This window comes from Enoplosus armatus, chromosome 1 (assembly GCF_043641665.1).
Source record: "Enoplosus armatus isolate fEnoArm2 chromosome 1, fEnoArm2.hap1, whole genome shotgun sequence".
Taxonomy (NCBI): domain Eukaryota; kingdom Metazoa; phylum Chordata; class Actinopteri; order Centrarchiformes; family Enoplosidae; genus Enoplosus; species Enoplosus armatus.
This window is the reverse complement of record NC_092180.1, coordinates 22,224,041-22,246,425: the sequence shown is the minus strand read 5'-3', so window position 1 is coordinate 22,246,425 and position 22,385 is coordinate 22,224,041. Positions and strand designations below refer to the sequence as shown.

The window sequence follows — 22,385 nt, the reverse complement described above, 5'->3', positions numbered from 1 at the left end:
TTGCTTTAATAAAAGACCAAAAGGTCATTAAAATTAAAAAAGTATCTTACATATATTTGAATTCTAAAGAATATTCAACTCTTTTGTATCATGGTTAAATTGAGATTTGAGGCAACATTAACATCTACTGCAGCAACTAGAACTTAACGGTCCAAGTGAAGTGGACAGTTTGAGAACAGGCATCAGGCATGGCATAGTATGCCAAGGTGTTTTAAGGCATGTTGGTGTTACTATACCTGGGTATGGACAGCAGACGAGTCAGTAAGGTCGGTTGGCATCCTTTGGCCGCTTTAGCTGCACCTTCAGCCTCTTCATGCCTATCTGAAAGCCGTTCATGGCCTGGATAGCGGCTTGAGCACTGGACGGGTTATCGAAACTCACAAAGCCTGAGACAAGAACACAGAACAGGAGAGAGAAATGGGGGAAAAAAGGAACAACACATGAAGGGAGAAGAATGGGGAGAGATGAGAGAGAAACGCGAGGAAGAGAAAGGGAGAGGGAACGAAACAGGGAGAAAAGACAGGCGAGATGAAAGGAAAAAAGAGAGGAGAAGAAGACCCTTTTTAACTCTCAACAATGACACAACAATAGCTCTTTGTTTTCTCTTTTCAGCAGATTAATTGAAATTCTTTGAATTAAAAAGATTACATAAAATACCACAAAGGCTAATAACACAGATATTAAAAATCACACGAAGAGGAGCTATTAGAAACCGCGAGTTTAACTTGAACAGAGAAAAAAAAAAAACATGAAAAGGTGTTCAAAGATTAGAGAGAAAAAAGGAGTCTCATGTTGTGTGTGGATTTTTAGAGCAAAGCAGTGTCTGTAGATTTTACCTGCGCATTTGAGCCAGACTGGCAGGGCTGTGTGTGTGTGTGTGTGTGGATTTTCATGTACGTGTGTGTCTGAGCATGTATCTAAGTAAAGAGTAAAGGGCATGGGGGTCGTGACGAGATGCTAGGAGCAAGGTGTGTAGGACGGAGGTGCCTGCTGCTCTGAGTTATCACCTGGGTGTCGAGGCGGAATGAGCCCACAGCTTTCCACACCGGGACTCCTTGCCTGCTCTTATCAGACACCTCTGTGATTGACGGCCCGAATTTTCCGCCTGCCAGCTGATTTGATCACACCGCTATGGGTCCAATTTAATTTGGGGGGAGAGGGCAGGCTTTTGTCAGTGTGGGTGAGATAAGGCTGCTGCTTTTACAAACCCTTTAAACAAACTGAGCAGGGAAGGACCTGTCAGTTGGCAGTGATCCCCCTCCCAATCCCACAAACACACACACACACACACACACACACACACACACACACACACACTATCCCTGGCTTTAACAAATCTCCATACCTCACATTTACATCCACATGCCAAAAAGGTGATAGGATGCTAGGGGTCAAAGTACGGAAAGAAGAGGACAAAGACTGCGCTGCAAACTGCTTGAAACTACGTACATTACAATCATCTAAAAGCAGAGAAACATATTTGAACATGTTTCCAGTTTTAGCTGTTTTCCCTCGAATCAAAGTAACCAGCTGATGTTTCATATCGTTGATGCAGCACTGTGTGAACGGTGCTGTGCTACTCAATACCCCGACCGCTACTAGTGTTTGAGCTATGGTTCTCACCGCAGCCATCCATATCAGCAGAATGTCTGTACACTTTGTAATGTTATGCATTTTTAATAAAAACACACGCAAAGTTGCAAACATTATTGGGTGACAATGGGGAAAATGTGCAAGATGAGGAGCTGGTTGAGCTGCTGAGAAAGCTGCAGTACATAAGTCCCACACTGCCCTAAAATAAAAAGAGTTACTATGTAGTGATGCTGTGCATTAATGCTGTTTGGTACAATGAAAACCCTTTTCTGCAGGGGTGGCTGTAGTCTGGTGAGGTGCTGGTTCAAACAAAGACCCCTGTTCTTCTTTAACTACCAGTGAACTCCCTTTGAACAAGTCAGCCAACCTCCAGGTGATCTATTGAAGCTGCTTCAATCAGAAATCCAAAATTGTCATGGGAAGTTCCTGCGCGCCAGACAGTTTTCATACATTTTTATTCATTTATTTATTGTGATTATTATTTTACATCTGCAAGCGTTGATTGGAGATTTGCTCATTCTTTTATGGGAAAGATATGGCTTTAGGTTGGAGGATGTATAGATGAGTGCTGCTGGAACAAACGTGCACAGGCAACTTTCCCCCGACTTAAAAGTGGGAAAGAACAAAAAAAGAAAAACTGAGAAGAAAAAACAAGGCAGAAAAAAGGGATATCCTATTTTCAGAAGCCCTTCAGGTAAATTGAATCTCCTCGTGTATTTTTTCTATCATGTCTAAAAAGCAGTAGACTTCCTATTTTAGGTGTGTGCGTGTGTGTCATCCGTTCTCAGAAGACCTTTTGAAATTCATTTTCAAGCTAAATCCAGCTAATTCCACTTAACAAGGTAAGCTTTGATCACTTTTAAAAGTCAATATTGAGTGACTAAACGCAGAGGATTAAGACTAATGTTGTATCCATAGAGTCCCAGGTTAAATTAAACACAACTATATAGCTCCTCAGCTGTGAATGTCTATGGGGTGTACACATTTGCCTTATGGATGTTCTGTACGTTTCAGTGACTCAATAAAGCATTACTAACTAATAAAACATGCCATGTTAATACCTGTTGATACCTTGTGCTTTCTTGTCATATTTTTTGTAATTGCTTTGAGGTGAAATATTTTATAAATCCCTTCGACTTTTCTTCATCTAACCTGCAGAAGTGTTTAATATCACACCGTGTCACACATTCATATCCATTTTATCACAGTGCAAATACATTTACTCAGCTAAGCAGACATCTGTCTGCATTGACAGTGATGCATCCCTTAAGAGTATACTCCAAATCCTACTCCAGAAATACATCCTTTATAAGAACATGCTTCGAGTGCTCCTCCAGTGACCTTTTCATCATATTCAAATTTTCAAGCTTCTCTGTAAACACTCCATCTCAAAGAGTGATGTCTGATTATCTCCCCTCAAAATCCCAAAATGTAGTTCACCTGTGCTGCTGAGATATCAGGCCATGTATGCAGAGATGTGTTTGTCGTAACTCACAAGAATCATTCTGCCATGGCAGCAGAAGTATTTCATTTAAAATTATTAACAATATTAACCAAATATTTCCTAAGATACTGTAAAATCTTAATTTTTTTTATATATAGTAGATTTTACACCAACAAACTTGACATTTTTACAGAATGTAAGCTGTATTTAGATGATAAATGTAAGGTAATATTTTAGATTTTAATTAGAAAAAGAAAGAAAAAAGTAAAGTATCTAAATATGGTGTGCTGTTCAATGGACGGTGGGTAAATAGATGAATAATCCTATTTGTCCTATACACTAGTGCTTTGGAAAAACAGTAAGGTCATTGGCTTTCTCTTAGTTTGTATAGAATGCTGTCAATTTGATATCCATCGTTGCAATACTTTAGATGTTGGGTACACTGTGCTCAAGGCCATATTTGTATATTTTTTACAGTGGACAATTAATCAGTCCATCCATCTATCCAATTCTCTACATCTCTATACTGTACATAGATATGCATACACTATTTCCACACGTGTCTGTGAGTCTACAGTGCCCATTAACCACATCATCAAGGCTAAACTCACATATTTTTAAGATGAAGCGTTCCAAGTTCTTGGAGGCCTAATAACTTATCCCCCTTAACGCACAGCATCTTTTGCCTAATTTGTTAACGTCTTACAAAAGAGCCCAGGGGCTTCTGCTATAAAAAGGAGGGAGAAATGAGTGATAAAAAAAACCCCACAAAAGAATCATGGGTTAAATTGCTGTTTTTCAGCCAAGATCTTAATTACTAGCCTTGGAAAATAAGCCAGTGAGACTGATGAGGTCACCGCCCCTTTGTCCTTCCCCCTTGTTGACTGACGGATAGTGATAGCGAGAGGCATATGTTGAGAGGAGAGCACACAAAGGGAGAGAGAGACGGTCCTGAGATGGACAGAATGAGACAGAAGAGGGGAAGAGAAAGCCTCATAGACATGCCATGTTGAAGAGAAAGTGAAAGAAAGCCAATGCTGGGAGTCTCTCTCTCTCTGCCTGCCTGTCTCCTGGGTGCTGCTGTCCAACTGAATCAACAGCGAGGCCCACACCAGTCTATTATTATCTCTTTAAGCCCATGGATTCCACCTGCACCGCCTCCACCCTGATGAACTGGTTTGCTGTGTGGGAGGCGAGAGAAGAAGAGGGGAGGGGTGGCGGGACGCTGCTGGGTTGCCCAACTGGGGGACTTGGCAGTGGGAAGGGGGTCTGGGAAAATGCTTTTCTCTTGGGTAAAGGAGGCTGGGTATGGCAGAGGAGAGGAGGAGATGGATGCTGATTGTATTAGGAATGGTGTGATGGAGAGAGTGATGAAGACGTGTGGAAAAAGCAAATGCCAATTGTGGAAAGATGTTTAGTAGCTATATAAGAGACATTGTGGGTTTGGCTCGTGTGATTTTAGGCCATTAGAGCATCCACCTTCTCACACCACCCTCCCCCCTTTTCACTGATGAGCCCCACCACCTAGTTAGATACAGTATGCCTGCGTGATGGAGCCAAGGAGCATGTGTGCATTGCTCTGTTCATTTCAATAGATTTATTTTAAACTCCTCTTCACCGTCGATCTTTTTTCTTTTTTACTCACCGAAACATTTGCTCTGATTGGTCGCTCGGTCCACAAAGACTTTGGCAGAGATGACGTTGCCAAAAGGCAGGAACATTTGCATGAGCTCCGCATCTCCGAACTCCTGGGGCAGGTGATAAATAAACAGATTGCAACCCTCTGGCCCTGGTGATGAGAGAAAGACAACAGGAGGGTTACATGTGAGCATAAACAAGGGATGCCCTGTGGGAGAGAGACTGACCATAATAACATTGGTGGAAAAATGACTCAATAAAGCAATCAGGACAATAATCCAAGGATGCGTGGAGTACGCACACCTTAATCCTGTTTTTCAAGTGTTAGAAGGTCGCTCTTTTTGTTTCCATTTGAATCCTCCTAAGAACCCCATTTCACATAATAACCATATAGATAGGTGGCACTTTAGTGAATTATATTATACAGTTAAATTTGACTGACTCCACTCTCGGAAAATGTGCTGGCCATAGCGGCGCACATGTAAACAGCCACTGAGATGCAGAGCTAGAAGTAGAAGAGATAAACAGCCAGAAGACAGAACAGTGACAACAGGAGGAAAGAAACACAGAGAGGTTGATTGAAAGAGAAAGATTAAGACAGTTATATTGAGAAAGAGAAACTCCGCGACATAGAGCAAGAGAGAGGAGAGGAGGAGGCAGAACATAAGCCAAGTTTTTGTCCCAATTACTGTGTGACAGTAGGACTGTCTTCCAATCTCTCTCCATCCCTCCACACTCGTCCACCCAGCTGCCACATATTGTACAGGCCAATCTGGATAAAGGGAGGAATGAACTGGAGAGAGACAGACAGAGCAAACCGTGGAGAGAGAGATGTGATGGACTCAGGGACAGTGTGCTTGCAGCTGGCTGCCTGGCTAGCATTCTCTCCTGTCTCATTGCTCAGGGTGATAGCATGACGAGATGAGACTGGGGCTGGTGAGAAGGCTGATAAGAGGGCTGCAGTGGTGGCTGGCTGTAGTGCTGCTATGCCTCGGCGAGATAGAGGACACACACACACACACACACACACACACACACACACACACACACACACAGGTTGAGAGAGTGGGGATTTATTTTTTTTTTTACAGTTAAGGGCTGAATCTCACTTCTGTCCATTTAGTTTTGGGTGTCAAGAATTTGTGCTTTGAGAAGAAGTGGTTTGTTTGAGGAAAAGAAATGTTGACAACCGGTGTGTAAGGACGGTTGATAGTTCGGGTTTAATTCAATTCAATTCAATTCAATTTTTTTGGTGATTGCATGACAACTTAATTTCTACCTGTCTGTCCATTCAGCTGTGTGGAGGAAAGGTGATTCTGTTCTTGAACTACTGCATGCCAGCTACAAAGCAAAGGAAATCTTATAACTGAGAATTGTGTTATATGTTTACATGGTAGTCAAAGAATAAATGTTGCAATGAAGACTTTTAACTGACAACCTCATCTGTTACAAAAATGCCACCAAATTTCCGGTTTCCAGTACTGTAAAATTTTCCCCCGGGGATCAATAAAGTATTTCTGATTCTGATTCTGAAACGTAATTATTTTTTACAGTGTGGTGATTAAATTGTATATGTAATATTTTGTCCACAGTGGGAAAGTGCAAAATGAATGCATGTTGACAAGCTGATCTGGCAGCATTATTTATACCAGACACGTGGCTGTATGACTTGTACGCACAGTTTAGGATGACAAGTAATTTGGTATGATTCACATATGCCCTCATATTATTATTCACTTTTAAAAGGGGAACTGCACCGATTTTACACATCAAAGTCTGTTTACTAGAACATATGTGAAAAAGTAGTATAAAGCTTTTTTCGTGGCTCCAGAGGCAGCTGAGTGAAATCTGATAAAACGCCTCAAGTCATGTCACTCGCAGCGATGGTTGGGGCTGAAGACTACAAGTTTGAAAATAAAAAAATATCTTGGTGTGAAGTTAGATAGAAGTGAGCTTACCAGACCTCTGTAGCCCGCTCCTCATCTCTGCTTAAGGCTGGGGGCTTGAGGCTCCATTAGCCACTATTAACATATCACACCCAAATTTCCAGCTGAACTGTTGGCAGTTGGAGTTGCATTGTGGGTAATGTAGGCACCAGGTTTTGACAAGGCAGAAGAATGTGTGGAATAAAAAAAATGATATCCCTTGTTATTCTGCACTAGATTTTTGATTTTCACCACCCTGAAATTATTCAGCATTATGCAACTACGGCCAGCGTTGCTGCATTTAAACCAGTTCTCTCTCTCTCTTTTTACCAAACAAGATACAATTAGTTTGCAGAAATGAAAAGTTGATGCATTTTCAGTTTATCCACAAGCATTTGACAGCACTGCATTTCTTTGGGCATAACATGTATCGATATTTGCTTTGTCTGTATGTGCTGTACAGTATTGACATGTAACATGTAGCTGAGCTGCCTAAGATTCTCAGCTAAAATGAAAAGGACACATATTGTCAAAGCATAAAGTGAAGAGTTGTCTGGTTAAAACTGTATTTTTGGATTTCACAGGATTTTCTTTGTTGACACACACACACACACACACACACACACACACACAGACTGAGATAAGGTATTGTTGAAATTGTTAGCTTTCAGAGGGAGGTTGAAGCTGAGGCTTGACTGTGCCTGTGTATTCAGGTTTAGGTGTCTCTTGTTAAATGGCAGGGCTGCAGACTGTGGCAGTGGACTGAGACAGGCTGGGAAAGCAGCCAAAACCCAGAGGAGGCCAGAACTCAGACAGGCCACTGGCTCAACCAAGAATAGCTGTGTGTGTGTGTGTGTGTGTGTGTGTGTGTGTGTGTGTGTGTGTGTGTGTGTGTGTGTGTGGCTGTGTCTGTGTCTGAGTGTGTGTGGCTGTGTCTGAGTGTGTATGCATTACCATGACTTCTATAATTCTTGCTAATGATAAAAATGTTCCACTGTAGCAGTGAGAGATGGGATGTCCTTAACAACTGTATGTTTTTACTGTGGTGTGAAATTATGCCTGCATGTGAAGTGAATAAGCTGCTGTCATGTGAGGTGAAGTTTGTGTCTTTCTCTACTTTATCCATACAGTTCTGCATTGTGACCCTGGCATGCACTCGCTCTACTGAAAGAATGCAAACATAAACTAACTTTTCCTCTAGGCAATGTTGGAAACACTCAATTTCAGAGTTCCTATATTGAATATTCATGCCACTCTACACTGTCTCATACAATCATATAGATGAATAATTGAGACTGACGAATGGCGTCAAAAAGAGTGATTTACCATCACAGTATATCCTATGCTTTATTACATCTGATGCTGTGGCATAAGAACGAACACTACGCTAGGAATGGTAATAAATGATTATGCATGCAGCTAATTAATCTGATGAATATTTATAACCACTTAAACACATTGTAATGGACTGATTAAGCAGTCCAATGCTGCGAGTTTGAATTAGTGCAGTTTTTGAATAATGACAGAGTAACTTTCCATCTCACTGCTAATGTTCTTCTCTTTAAATGGGGAGCCTTTTTCTCACATTTTCCCCAGCCAGCTTTTTCCCTCCCTCGCTAATTCAAAGCAGCGCAGCTACATTAGAATGGAACATGGCAATTATCACCTTTTATCTTGGGTGGGCGCGCTTGCTCGCTCTTACCTTCCCTCTGTTGCTGGGGAATGATGGTTGGTTGCTGGGGGAACGCTTGGCTGATTGGCGCATAGGCGGCAGGGTAGGCTGCTGTTGCAAAGGGAGAACCAGAGTGGAATTTTTCACATCTCCATTTTCATATTTGACACAACAAAACTCAAATCATTATTCCATTGTTCATTTGCGTTCTCTAGACATTGCATAAATAAATTGCATTATGACTGGGAGCCCGGGCTCATTTGCCTGGTGGATCACTACACAAAGAGTATGGCAAAAGGGGAGTGGAGTGCGGTTCAACTAAGCAGACACACAAAGAAAAGAGAGGGAGACTTACACCGTGTTAATGAGAGCTGATGTCAAGCAGAAAGCAGTGGTTATGAGAGGTCTATGTCATCTCTAATGTAGGAGGCTATGGCAGGTTCAGATCCTCAGCTCTCGTGTACTTTTGGAATTAAGATTTTTTTTTGTGTGTGGATGTATAATCAAGTCAACTAATGTAAAGTAGCCTAATCTGGGAGGAAATTGGCTGGTCTACCTGTCATAGTGTCTACTGATGTGACAAACAGAAAGGGAGAGGGGAGAGGGAATGGGACAGATGGAGGAAGTGAGAGAGTAGAGGAGGTAGGAGAGACGGATCACCTGCGTAGTGTTGGACGCCAGCATAAGCCTGTTGGAGAGGGTCAGTCACCGTTGGACTCTGTGCTGCAGAGAGATGAAAAGAGAGCCAGAGAAAGGGGGGGTTGACAAAGAGGAAAACGGAAACAAAAGAGACAAAGAGAGGATGGAGAATGGTCAAGACAGACACACAGGCAAAGAAAGATATACAGAGAAGGATACACAGAGAATGTTAAAGAGCAAGACAAGAAACTGGCTTAGCTGTAGAGAACCATCAGGGGGTAAGATCACACAGGGAGTGGGAGAAATTTGGGTTGTCATATCTCAGTTCTTCAAAATGCCTGTTCGCCCCAGATGTTTGCATCAAATATTAACAACATGCCAAACAAACCACTTTGTAGTTCATTACAATTGCAGCTGCCTTTGCATAATGCAGAAACGGGGAGTGTGTGTCTGTCAATTCTTCAGGAATCAGTCCCAGACAACATTAAGAAGCTGAGGACGGGCTGAGACACATCAAATTAACCATAATGGACTGATGGATGAACTGATGGATTCATCATGATACTAGGGCTGGCTGCTCAGAAGTCTGCCAAAGACACTGTTGATTGACCCTCAAGCCTTAAACGCTTCAGTTCAAATCAGAAAAAAGATGTAATGTGAGTGTGAAGTAAAAAGGACACTTGTCAACTTTTAAACAGCACCATGTGATATAATTCAACTTGTCGCTACTGACATATGTTGAACTTGCATTGTGGCAGTTAGGTGATTGTTCTTATTCACATCAAGTGCGACACCAGAATAATCAAACATTTATTTATTAAGCAGCTAATTGGAAGTATCAGGGTCAGATCAACAGTCTCATGGCAGTAGATGCTACAAATATATCTCATGTTTCTTTTATGTACACCTTGATTGGCTCACCTGGGTAAGGATGAATACCATTGGTGTAGATGGGCTCAGAGGTTGGTTGCCCGTTGCTTTGAGGTGGGAGGGCGCTGAATCCGTTGACCCCAATAGGGGCGGCTATGCTGGGCACGGCTGTGGCAGAGATGCCCGGGGGTGTGCTGGTGCCTGCAAATAGATACAGTCATTATGGTAACGGCAGGGTGTACACTTCACATGCAAGTATATATATATTCATACTGAAATTTACATTTTCTTACAAATGTACTACTGTAAAAGAGGCACATAATGGACCCTCATGAGCACAAATGCATACCTTTTGACCCACCATGAAGTGTAGATTGGGAGAAATTGGTACCGATTCAGCCTGAATTAAAGGTACAGTTTCTAATATCAGTCAAGGTAGCACACTGATTAAGATGTAAGGGTGGAGCAGGGGAAAAAGCATTTCTCATTCATCTCTGTAACAGAACAAAATAAAGGTAGAACTCTAATTTCTGCCCTTTTATACCCTTGTTTAAAGGTATGCTTTTGTCACTTGGGGCACATGACTTTGAAGATACAAAAAATGGTACAAGAAGGTACCATAATGTACAGTATTTTGGATGCAGGGGCCTGTGACACTTCTTCTAACTGCCTTTCCTCCTTGTGGTGATATTCTAAGTCTGTCACCTTGTCAGTGCCCTTTTGTGCTGATGGATTTTTATTATTTTTATAATCCAGGTGAAGGACATTTAAGTCATGTAGGATTATGTTTGATAGGCATTACCTGGTATATGTAGGACTTGTGGATTACAAATGCCAGGTACAGCGTCAAGCCACTTTATTTAATACATTTGGAATGACCCTGCCTTCAGGCGGCCTGCCTACTTAGTGTCGAGCCATCAAAGCTCCTCATGACAAGGGCCAAAAAGATAGTTCAGACTGGGGTCCGGGATTATCTCATACAAATCTTTGCTCTTATATTGTATAAGCCAAGGACTCTGCATCCAAAGTCATCGGATTGGCTGTGTTCCCAGAAAACACACACTGTCACAGAGACACAGAGGGAGAGAGGAACAGACAGAGAGAGCGAGAGAGATAATGAGAGAGGGGAGGAGAGACAGAGAGAGAGAGACTATAATGTGGCTGCCAATGAGTGTCAAGGAATGCTGTACATCTTCTCCCGTCATGCCTCACTCAATATGAGGCTCTGCTTCCGTTAATTCAACACTGGCAATGTCTGCTTCTTCTGAAAATGGAGAGCCTACCTCTTAAAAAATGTAACAAGGGCAAAAGCAGAAAGGCCTTGAATGAATATATTACCACTGCTTCTATAATTCTTGCTAATGATGAAAATGTTCCAGGGCAGCAGTGAGAAATGGAGAGAGAAGCCCTGCATGTGTGTGTTTGCATGTACCTCTGCTCTTGCACCCGTGCCAGTATGTGTGTGAGTGTGCCTATTAGTGTATACCTGAGGATGGTGTCATGGGAGTAGCCACCAGGCCGTTGACATTGAAAGCTGCCATTTGCTGCATTTGCGCGGCAGCGATGGCTGCCATGGGGTTCAGGTAGGACCCTTGTGTTGCTGCCATCAGGGCTGCTTGCTGTTGCATCATCTGCTGTTGGATTAAAGAGCAGTGGGGAGAGAGGCGAATGGCGGGAGGGATGGAGAGAAGGACAGAAAAGGAAAGGAGGGTGAAATAGCCGCAGGACCAGAGCATGTTTACTCTCACATCTCTGTTTGCTTGGCCCATGCCTTGTTCTTGAACAGAGTGGTCTGTGTTGCCCTGCAGCGTTGCTTCCCAGCTTCTGTAACACCGCCCTGGCCTTGTGCTCATTATACACAATGTAAAGGCTATGCGGTGAGATGAGTTTAGCTAGCTAGACACCATGTATATCTATATGTACTGTTGCGGTGGCACAGTTAGTGGAGAGATTGTGCGTGAGTGGGCGATTCTCACCTGTCAGGGTGAGTTGTTAGCTACTGTGTGAGTGCAAAATCTCACAGACTCCTAACCCAGGCTGTGACTTTCATGTGTGAATATGAAATGGGGGGTGGGCTGGCAGGGAAAGGGGTAGGGGGGTGAGTGAGTGTGGGTTCTTGGCAATGACGTGCACCTCTGTTTGAGTGTAAAGGCATATGTGTAAGTAGATGAAATGTTAAAGAGGCAAGCTTGGGTTGGCAGTTTAAAATCACAGACCAAGTAAGGAAATGTGGGAAAGTGAATATGAAATGGATACTTATAACTGTATGAAAGTTAAACAGTGTCCAGCTTCCCTGGACCAATGAAGGGATAAAAAGACACAATATAAAAAGCAGTGCAGCATTTTCTGTAAAGCCTCTTTAAAGTTGGGCTCTAACAGCCATTTAATAGCGTGAATCACTTAAGGAGTTGTTCGCTGGGAGTGTCACATGCCTAGTGGGAGAGATAGTGAGTGCAAACCTCAAATCACAACAGTTTTTGTTTTCTTTTTTTAAAGCTCACCGTCTCCTCCCCCGCCGGGCTGAGACTTACAGCATGAGAGTAGGCGCCATAGGCCCCAAACTGGATGGTCATGGGACTGAAGATGCCGAGCTGGCCCGCCATCTGGTGCATCCTGCGCAGGGTCCTCTCCTTATCAGTGTCTGCGAACTTGACCACCAGACTAGACGAGGCACCCTGGAAGGACACATACATTTACAAGCTTAGTGAAATATGCAACTAAACCTTTAACCACATTCATACTACGTTTTGTAGGTAGGTCCAGTTTTTCAGTTACCACCATCATAAAAGTCTCATAAAAATTATTCAACGGACACTTTGCAGTGTATTATCATGCTTTTGAATGGCTGCCTGGAGATTAACAAAAGCAAATAAACATTAAACAAACAAACAAACAAACAAACAAAAATCTAAATATTTATTTAATGCATAATACAATGCAAAAAACAGTAACAGGTTACAATAACATGATACAGATGTGTTGCTTATAGGATTTCTAGCCAAGGCTAATTGTGAGGCTTTCTGCTTAAAAAAGGTCATAACATATCAACATGCATGCATTAATTAAATTAAGCACATAGCAAATAGTTACATTCTCATACAATGAAATTATCATATAAAAATGACAATATTTACATCACATTACAATCATTTTACATGTGTTGCATATGTGTATGTGTATATATACCCACATGCACACGTGTGTATGTTCCCTAATTCATGGGAATGTGTATTTGCATAATTGATATATGTGTATGTGCATAATTTGTGATGTAATATAAGGAATCGAAAAAGTCTATTGGGCTGTCAGAGTTTCAATAAAGTAGGACAACTAATAATGCCAACTTTCGCAACTACCATGGTTACTTTCAATCAGCATTTTGAAGATTGCACCTGCCACTTTAGCTGGCCAACCAGCTAATGAGCTGGTGTTTGTTAGTCAAAACTGTCTGTGTGAACGTCCTTACACTGAATAAATACGTATTCACTGGGAAAAACTAAAGGATGACAACAAGGCAATAACACACATTCTGCAACTACAGCAGTTTGGAAAGCTTTAGCAAAAGTGAAAATACTGATGTCACTGACTGACATTGTTACACATGCCTGATAAGTCTATTACTCTAGTAAATGTGTGATGCTTTAACTGGAAGTGTGCAGATATATGAACATACTGAACACTATCAATCTGACCATAACCTAAATATAGGCCATTTAGAAACAAGGTTGCCGAATGCATGCATTACATTTGCATCTTTTATTGGTTCATGGTTGAAAATAGCTTTCTCACAATGTGTGTTTCCCTTGGGAAATGGCCTACAACAAAATGTTGGCTCCATAATAACAAGATGTGGATCCGTATCAGTGTATCAACCTTATTTTAACACATGAGTGTCGGTTCTCTACGTCACCACAAAGGAGACACAGTGGTGAGCATGTCATTCAGTTCAGTCATTTTCAGAACTAATATCTCAAAGTCAAAGAAGCCACTGAGATTGAATGTGCACCTCTCATGACTGCAGTCATTTAGCTGTCAGCGTTAAATGGAAGAGAATAGTGAGTGATATTTGCTTTTCTGAACTTTCCAACTCCACTGTATACACTGGGAGTGAACTGTGATCCTAACCAGATCCCACAGGAGTCCCAGTCCCCCACTGGTGAAGCGCCACTGAATACAGTACTGGGTAATTAGGTCTGACAAAAGCCTTCGGCATGTGGAGGGCGAAGTATTGACTAATGGCTCTGCCTTATGGCAGATATAGTTCCGTATTGATGTCCGTGCTCCTGAGTTTGCATCCAATTAAATCATTTGAGAGACAGAGACCAGAGTCAGTTCCTCATGTGACATCCAGGCAAGGAGAGAGGGAGGGAGAGTGTCTGTGTATGAGTGAGAGACAGAGAGAGACAGAGGATGAGGAGGCTGCCAGGCAGAGAAAGCAGCCACAGACACTGTCAAGAGGACCAGGCTCCTATTTAATTACAGACAATGCATGCTGGGAAAGAGCGCGGAGCACCACCAGGACAGAAGGACACAGGCAGCCAGGGGGCAGTCAGGATATGATTAGTAAGATCATAAAAGCAAAGACATGGGGAGAAAAGGACTCCATAATCACAACTTGGATTCGTCTTTCACAAAATGTCTCATCCTGACAGGGTCAGTACAAATTCAGGCTTTGATTTGTATTTCCATATTTTCTTTGGGTGTAGAAATCGAAAATGTGAGTGAACTGGTGGGGACACAGCGACAGAGGAAGAGGAGGCTGACCAGACCGAGCTGCTTTCACCTGTCTCTTGTGCACAAGTTTATATGACTCTATAAAAACCTGAAATTGACAGAGCTAAACCAAGTTGCTCCACAGGTCCAAGTTTAAGCTTGAGTGCTACTTACAGGAAGCACATTACTAAAGCAGAGCTATCCAAATAGAAAATCACAGAAACAAACAAACTTATGCCCCGTGAAGCAGAATCTTGCAACTGCACAGAGAGTGTGTATTCAGCCACTGAACAAACAGTCTTACTGTTGTGCAGCCTTGCTTCATGCTATTTCATAGTAATTCATATAAAAAGTGTGTCCTATCTTTGTAAAGGCTTCATGAAATTTTAAACAGGAACAGCTAAGCGATAGTGCCATTGAGAGGGCAGTTTGCTAGTATGGTCTCGTGCTTTGTGGTTTGGTCAGTCGTGGCTGCTGCAACAAAGCTTTATATAATATCTACATAACATTTTATATATTTTTTCTACATCAGTCACCATTTTCTTGATCCTTATCCTTCCCTCAGCTACTGTTTTTGTTCTTATCAAATTTTTCAAGACAAATATGCATTTTCAAAATGCAAAAAAATGAACAAGTTTTTGTTCAGAAGCTTTGCAAGTAAGCTGTCCGACTACCCCTTGTGAAAAGTCTTACAAATATTCTATTAACATAACCACGAGAATGTGTTGGCTGTAGATAACTGTGAGGAAGAGGCTGGCGAATGAAGGAAAGCATCAGCATGGACCCCAGGGACAGTGCGTCTCAGATGGGATCCTATCAGAGCCAGCCAGCACCCCACCTCAGGCCAGAGGAGACCCATCTGGTGTTTCTCCCTCGATGCCATTTCAATTAGTTAAATCAATACTCCAACATGGCGGCGTTAACGGCATAGTTTTTCCCCTTTTTAATTTAATTTCATCCCACCTTCTGACCTTTTTCACTTCTTCCTCAACTTTGTGGGCCAGTTGAAGGGACTGGGCTGTTAGATTTAATGAGGCTGGCACTGAGCAAACATCTTCCTCCAGCGTCGTTGCTCAAGCCTGCCCACAGCACGGGGGCCTGGCATTTAGATCACGTTCATTTTCTGCTTTGTGTATCTGTGTACTCTTACATTCATTTAATACCTCATGAAGAATGCATTGTGAGCATCGGGACTGTGAAAGCCTGAGGCTGCCTGTACTCACTGCACCATGACTCAAGAGTCTGGCCTGGTCTGGCTTCTCCCAGCAGTGCTCTGCTGTAGACGACAGCACAGGAGGAGACCCAGTCTGCAATGTCTACACTGAACAGGCAGCAGCACTAAACCACAACAACAGTCTCTGCAGGTGCTGTCAGCACTGCCACTCATGTCAGAGCCGCAGCATTTCTGACTTTCATAGCATAAAAGCCAAAATATCCTCTCTAAAATAAAAATAAAGTTTTCTCATATCCTAACCCCTAAACAGGAGAATTTCATATCCTCTCATCTCAAGCAGGCAAGCCTAATCAGAAAAAGCCGATTTCAGCAGTGTGATCCCTCTCATGGATCGAGAGTTTCTATCCACATAAAGAAAGAGTAATATGTGGCCAGGTAATGAAGGAACAGGTGGCAGCAGACAACAGGCACTGGATGCAAAGCAGCCACTCCTCACTGGTAGCAGAAAAACACAAGCTGACAAACAAACAGAATAATAACCTCCACCGGCATGAGTCCCATACCTGGAGAGAAAATGAATTTGCTGAATTTGATAAGGGCCAACAGGGAGCCTTCACTTTTGACAGGTACAACTAAGGAATTTGTCACGGGTTCAAAAACTAATCTAATTTCTTGAACAACACACTTGACTTGTGAAAATCTCCCATATTGGATTTTGTATAGGCCACGAAATGTGTAGATGGAAAAATACACAACGGTAATTGAGGGATTAGAAGTCAGCTACGCCAGTGAAATGGCATTTTGCTTTTATCTCTGCATTACTGTGATACAAAGACACTGGTGTTAAGTGTGTATCAACAGGTAAACAGACATTCATCTTCCATCCTCTACAGAGGCTTACAGCAATATAATATACCGATTCATTGAAGGGAAAACTGTCATTTCGAAAAGCATATTAATTATTAACTACTAATGTGCTAAGAACCTTCTTTCTCCCCCATTCAGCAAACATGTAACAGCTACTTTTAAATGACAAATGAAACTTCCAAAGTTGTGTCAGATTTCTACAGGCTTATAGACTCTAAAAGTGTTAATCGAGAATCTGTAAGAAATTAATTGAATACACCATAACAAGTTTGTTTGGTAATTGGACGAACCCCCTGTGGGCTTTGTATTGAACTCTCTGAACCTTGCTACATCTCTGCGAGCCTCATGGGAGGACTGTCTCTCATTAGCACTGGATGATGCTGTCTTGGTCTGGCCTCGCTGGCCACCACATACTGCTGCAGCTGCCGAGCACATTGCATCATGCCAAAAGACACAGAAGAAGAACACTGTCATTCATAATGGCACGTTCACTTTGTGTGTAAAGCCTACTGCATTTTGTAAATAGCAGTTTTCACTACAATATGTGAGGAGCGCAGAAACACAAAACCCCATGTAGCATGTCAGCTTCATGCCTGCCGAGATGCTACAAAACTTTCATGTTGCGTTTGATGGATCGTGTGTTACAGTGACAATGCTCTCTGGCTTGGTCTTATCTCTCATTAATCCAGAACTATAGTATCACACACATGCACGCTCATGTTGCTGCCAACACTGGTGTGCTCCACAGACCCTGTCAGCCACGCTGTGACACGGAACATGACAATGTCTGCAATTTGCTGGGTGTTGTCTGCCTGCCCCTGGCTCTGCCATTTGAAGTTTTGCCACCTGTGCCTCTGCAGCCTTACTGTAATTCAACAGCTGAACCAGTGAGAGCGCCTGTTCTCTGCCCAATCGCCTTTTAAGTTAATTTTGGAAGCACCTGCAATCTGCAATAGACATCAATTAAAGCTATGACCCGATCTATCAGCGCTTGCCCTTCGGTGGCATCCCTTGCCCTTAAGCTTCATTAAAGCCTTTCATTTTGGGCCAGCGTATTTTGGTGCAGGTATTATTTATGGCACGTGTGTGTGTGCCAGGTAACACAGATGCTGCAGAGAGAACATTAAGAGGGAGAGAGAGACAGAGAGGGAGTGAGAGACAACTCTTTGTTCAAGGTTCATCCAGACCTCACAGCTGGCAGCAGGCAGTGAGCTGAGCAGCCCACTCTCTGAATCCTGCCTCCTGTTAGTCTGTTGTTGACGACATGTGGCAGTGATATTATCCAAATTAACTGCATCCCCCATCGGTACCCAAGCCTTAGTTGGATACTAATGGCCACCTTGCCTATTAATCTGAGAGGAAGTTGGATTTGGGGAGTGGAGGATAACAGGTGCAGGGATAGAGGGAGAGATATATGGATAATATAGATTATTAACGAACTTTTGGATGGCTCTTGATCTGCCCCAGGTCTGTTTGGGGCTCCATATGTTGCCTTGGACAGTTCATCTGCAGCAAACCTCAGGTGACTCAGTGGCCCAACCTAATGCAACTGTGCCTGGGCTACAGCACAGTACATACAAGTGAACAAAAGTAGTCCACACAAGCCAAATTCTGATCTGTACAAGAAAGCAAAAAACTGCCCCAGAGGAGTCCAATTATGTAAATCTTCTGGATGTAAACATATTCTGTTGATTGGGTCAACGAGATATTCTGAGTAGAAGGTAAATATCTTGATTATAATCAAATTTCAGTAAGAGGACTGTTATAATTGAGCGTGTGCAACATGATTATTCTTTGGCTCGAGGCCCACTGCTTATTAAAGTTTGACCCTTGTGGTTTACACGCCAAAAAGTTTGGTCTCTACTGAGCACCACAACCACACACAAAGTTAAACCGACTCTTCCACTTATTTCCCTCCCTCACTACTTCAATGTAATGCAAAATGAGGCGGCATCAAAAAGATGTGTAAATTACATCTGGCTTCCAGGACACTATCTGGCTGCCAGGAAGCGTCCGTAAATATTTATTGCGGAACATCAGTGAAGTGTGTGAAGGTGCGGATGTCTGCCAGAAAGAGTGTGTGTGCTCGTGTGTGTGTCCAGCTGTGCAGTACTCAACACATACCCAGCACTGGCAGAGGGATGCTTTGTAATTCATCATTTCTTTTACTTAAGCCTTTTTGGTGGCCTTGTTAAGCCCGACAGAAGCATATCCAAACCGTAATTAACTGCAGCTTGAAAAGAGTTACAGGTTTGGTGGCCTCATTCTTCAACTAAACAAATCAACACCAACTAATGCTACTTCATGCATCTCATAACTACTGTATATGAAACTGAACTATCTGTTTTATAGTGCAATACAGTCCACTGTCTATAGTTATTCTTGCAGCATTGTCTTGCATTGCATGTTTTGGTCCTCTCATTGTGTGCCACCATGCTGTGTGTTTCTGTGTAATGTTCATCAGAGCCATGAGAACAAACACATGCAAAATGAATGAAGTGCAATCTTATTTGCAATTGGGCTGAGCAGCAATATAACTAGTATTTACAGCCTAAGATTATTCCAAACATCAAGATAAATACCCTGCTCTTGGGTAGATGATGCCCAGGCTATGAAGAACAAATGTAGAAAAGCCAAAAGTTAATGGGAAGCTGATAAAGTGCAAGTGTCCCACAATATTATGAAGGACTTAATGCTGAAATATCAGGAAGCAGTTAAGGAAGCGAAAGCGGCTTATTAATCTGACCTCATTTTGAAGATCCATCCTAACTCTAGGGTGCTTTTCAATATTATTGACTTACTTGTTAACCTCCCTTCTAGTCACTGTAATGAAGCCTCCTTTGATAAGTGTTTTCAAGTGTTTTAAATGTTTAATATTCTTTAACAAAAACTAGCCCGCTGACTGGGGCCTAACTCACTGTTAATAATTTGGCCGTGATGAGCTATTTTTGAATAATTTGTCCCATGTTACTGGAAGATGTTGTGACTTGTATGAAGCCCTTCACCTGTTTCCCTCCATATCACAAAATATTCAGCAGCATGCACGTTATCTATTATCTATAGCACTCTGGCCACTGGTTTAATATATATTTTTTTTAACCTCATTCTACTCCTTCCTTAGAAAATATTTACAACAATGTCCACCCTTCATCCTTATCCTCAGTAGAATTGAGATTCTGGGTTTTCAATTTCAAGGAACAAACTAAAGTTTTACTGTTATGCTGATGACACACATTAATATCCAGGTGTCTGGACTTCTAATAGTACCTTTCGAGCCATTCTCATAAATTGCCTAAACAGCATAGAAAGTGTCAAAAGTTAATTACACCAATTCTGAAATAATCTTTTTAGGCCTACTACCTCAATTACATTGCTTCACCAAGAAGATGACACAATTTCTCACTATTTAAAGCCACTCATTTCACACTAATTTCAGTTTTCAGGAACAGATTAAGAGAGCTGTTCAACTTTTGATGTAGGACTATTCCCCCTGCAATGAGACACATTTTAATCGATAAGTGATCAGGAAATATCCATCCACGCCTTCGTTTGTTTTTGTTTAGAACATAGTTAAAAAATTCTGTCTTGCACAAAGGTATCCTGTTTTGCATTTTTACACCGATTGGATGTCACGAATTTTCCTCAACAGCATCACTTTCATCACAGCCAACTTTAAATCAATTGAAAGCTAGATTTTAAACAACCTGCCTGAAAACCTACACACATTAAATCATTACAAGATTATGCATTTAGCCAATTGTTTAACCTTACTTTCACAGTATGATTAATTCATTAACATGTCTTATTTTACATTTATTTACTCTTAGTGATATTTTATCTTTTTTTCCAGAATTGGAAAGTTGGAGGTAGTAAGATGGACCAAACCAGGACTAAAATGCCAGTGAATATTGAACTTACAGTCAACATGTAGCTGGAAAAAGTTCTCCAATGGGATGCTCTGTTCTTCTGGACACGTAAGTAGGGCAATTGTTTGCAACAACAAAAAAATGTCCCCCTTAACTATCACTACAATAAGCAAATGGAAATTCAATGTGGAATGCAACTATAGCACCTGGCATTACATTTTAAGAATGGGTAATTGTATTATAATAGTAATTACTGGCAAATTGTTCCAATTGAAATTTTCTGGTCTCTATACATTTTATCGAAATGTATTGTATTGCAAGTAAGAATGGAAATTAACCTAATAAACTCATAGTTACTGTATAATGTTATACTGCACTTGAACTATATATGCATAGTTCTTTATTTTACATGTCCATATCTTCGGTTTCAGCTTTATATGTAAATAACATCATATTTTCATATGCAGTACAATGTCTCCTGAGGGCAAATTTAAGGATTCATGTGCAATGCACCGTACTCATATTTTTATAAGACTGTGAATGTAAACGCTTTCTATCTGTCTGCTGAACAGGTAGTCTGAATAGCAGAAGGAAATGGATATTGAGTGAAAAGAGTATGCAGCTGTGTGCTGTATGGTGGCAGATGCTGACTGTGGGAATCTTTTGTGTGCGATAATACACAGTGAGAATGTATATGAGAGTGTGGACTGTTGATGTGCTTTGAAAAGTCACCGTGGTGACTGTTTCAACATACATTCCATATAGTACGCTGTATAGTACGTGGATATAAAGAAGAGATACATTGATACAATAGATATTCGGGTATCTTTAGTGTGTATGTGTTTTTTTTTCAAACACACAAAAAAGACAGACATTCAGTATTACATTTTAAAAAGAGGCATACACCCTCCTGTGGGCATATGCATGTGGAATAGAAAACTTTAAAGGAAGACTTGGTTAGTGTCTGTCTCTTGGCAAGGCAGGAAACAGAATCAAAAAGTCCACCAATCTTTGTTGTAAACTTTGTCCAAGTCTACCTCAAACATTTTATAAAACTGGGACCACTGGCAAAACAACAAGCATGAATACACATCCAACATGACATCACATCCCTTGCAAACATATCTCCCAACCGTCCACATCAAGCGTAAACGCAATTTTTTGCAACTGTGTTAAAATTAACGTGACACTAAAGTTAAATCGAAGTGTGTTACTTACAGGCATAGTCTGTCCACCATGTAAGCTGTTGATGGCGGCTTGCGCTTCTGCGTGGCTGGAGAACTTGACAAAGGCACAGCCTGTACACACAGAAAACAAGAGAAACAGAAGAACATCAGGGAGATGGCCTTGAATATGGGAGAAAAATACCATTCATTACCATTGTTTTCATGTTATCTGGTTTGTAAATATATTCTGCCATTTGTGTGTTCAGCGCATAACTCTGAATAAATCAGTCTAATTGTGGTGAAGGCATTAGCTGCGTGGAACATCCTGTCCCTCGCCCATTTCTAATTCCACCCCCTCCACTTTGGAGCATGGAGCCAAGGCATTTACTATCCTGACTTGTTTGTGATTATTAATCTGTTTAATATTTACACATTGTGATTTGTGTGCAGTCGCTCATAAAAGAGATTATGATGACAAAGGCATAGTATTATAATCTGCCTATCTAACCGAATCTTTGCTCGCATATAATTTCAGATGGAGGGGGGACTTTGCTCAAGGGGCATTCAAATCATCTTAAATCTGTTGTGTAGTTAATGCACAAAAGGAAAAGTCAACATAAAAAGTTGGCCGGAAGACAAGGGAACGCGTGTTGGCAGCAGTGTTCGGGAGCCTCATTGCATTAACATTTCAAATTATGTTAAAAATGATTTAAGCAGATCATAATAATGCACAATATGTTTTTTTGGAAGGTTACATATCCTAACCACATGATTAAATACTGTAGTGTGTGTGTAGGTAAGGACAGGCACTACACTAA

General features: G+C 41.6%; 1 protein-coding gene across 11 annotated transcripts in view; it reads right to left on the bottom strand.

Annotated features, from left to right (window-relative positions):
- Window positions 1-258: 258 nt before the first annotated feature.
- The window catches only part of celf6 (CUGBP Elav-like family member 6), a 121,922-nt gene continuing 99,795 nt past the window's right edge, over window positions 259-22,385 (bottom strand). For 2 of the 11 annotated variants that reach the window (XM_070928160.1, XM_070928233.1), the window contains exons 5-12: window positions 21,620-21,699; window positions 12,313-12,456; window positions 11,268-11,412; window positions 9,833-9,982; window positions 8,933-8,995; window positions 8,303-8,383; window positions 4,683-4,826; window positions 259-386 (exon numbers count right to left, since the gene is read on the bottom strand). In XM_070928160.1, the coding sequence (XP_070784261.1) occupies window positions 259-386; window positions 4,683-4,826; window positions 8,303-8,383; window positions 8,933-8,995; window positions 9,833-9,982; window positions 11,268-11,412; window positions 12,313-12,456; window positions 21,620-21,699 (935 nt within the window). Of the gene's footprint in view, window positions 387-4,682; window positions 4,827-8,266; window positions 8,384-8,932; window positions 8,996-9,832; window positions 9,983-11,267; window positions 11,416-12,312; window positions 12,457-21,619; window positions 21,700-22,385 lie in introns of all 11 variants that reach the window. The other 9 variants (XM_070927850.1, XM_070928003.1, XM_070928378.1 and 6 more) reach the window with 8 other exon arrangements.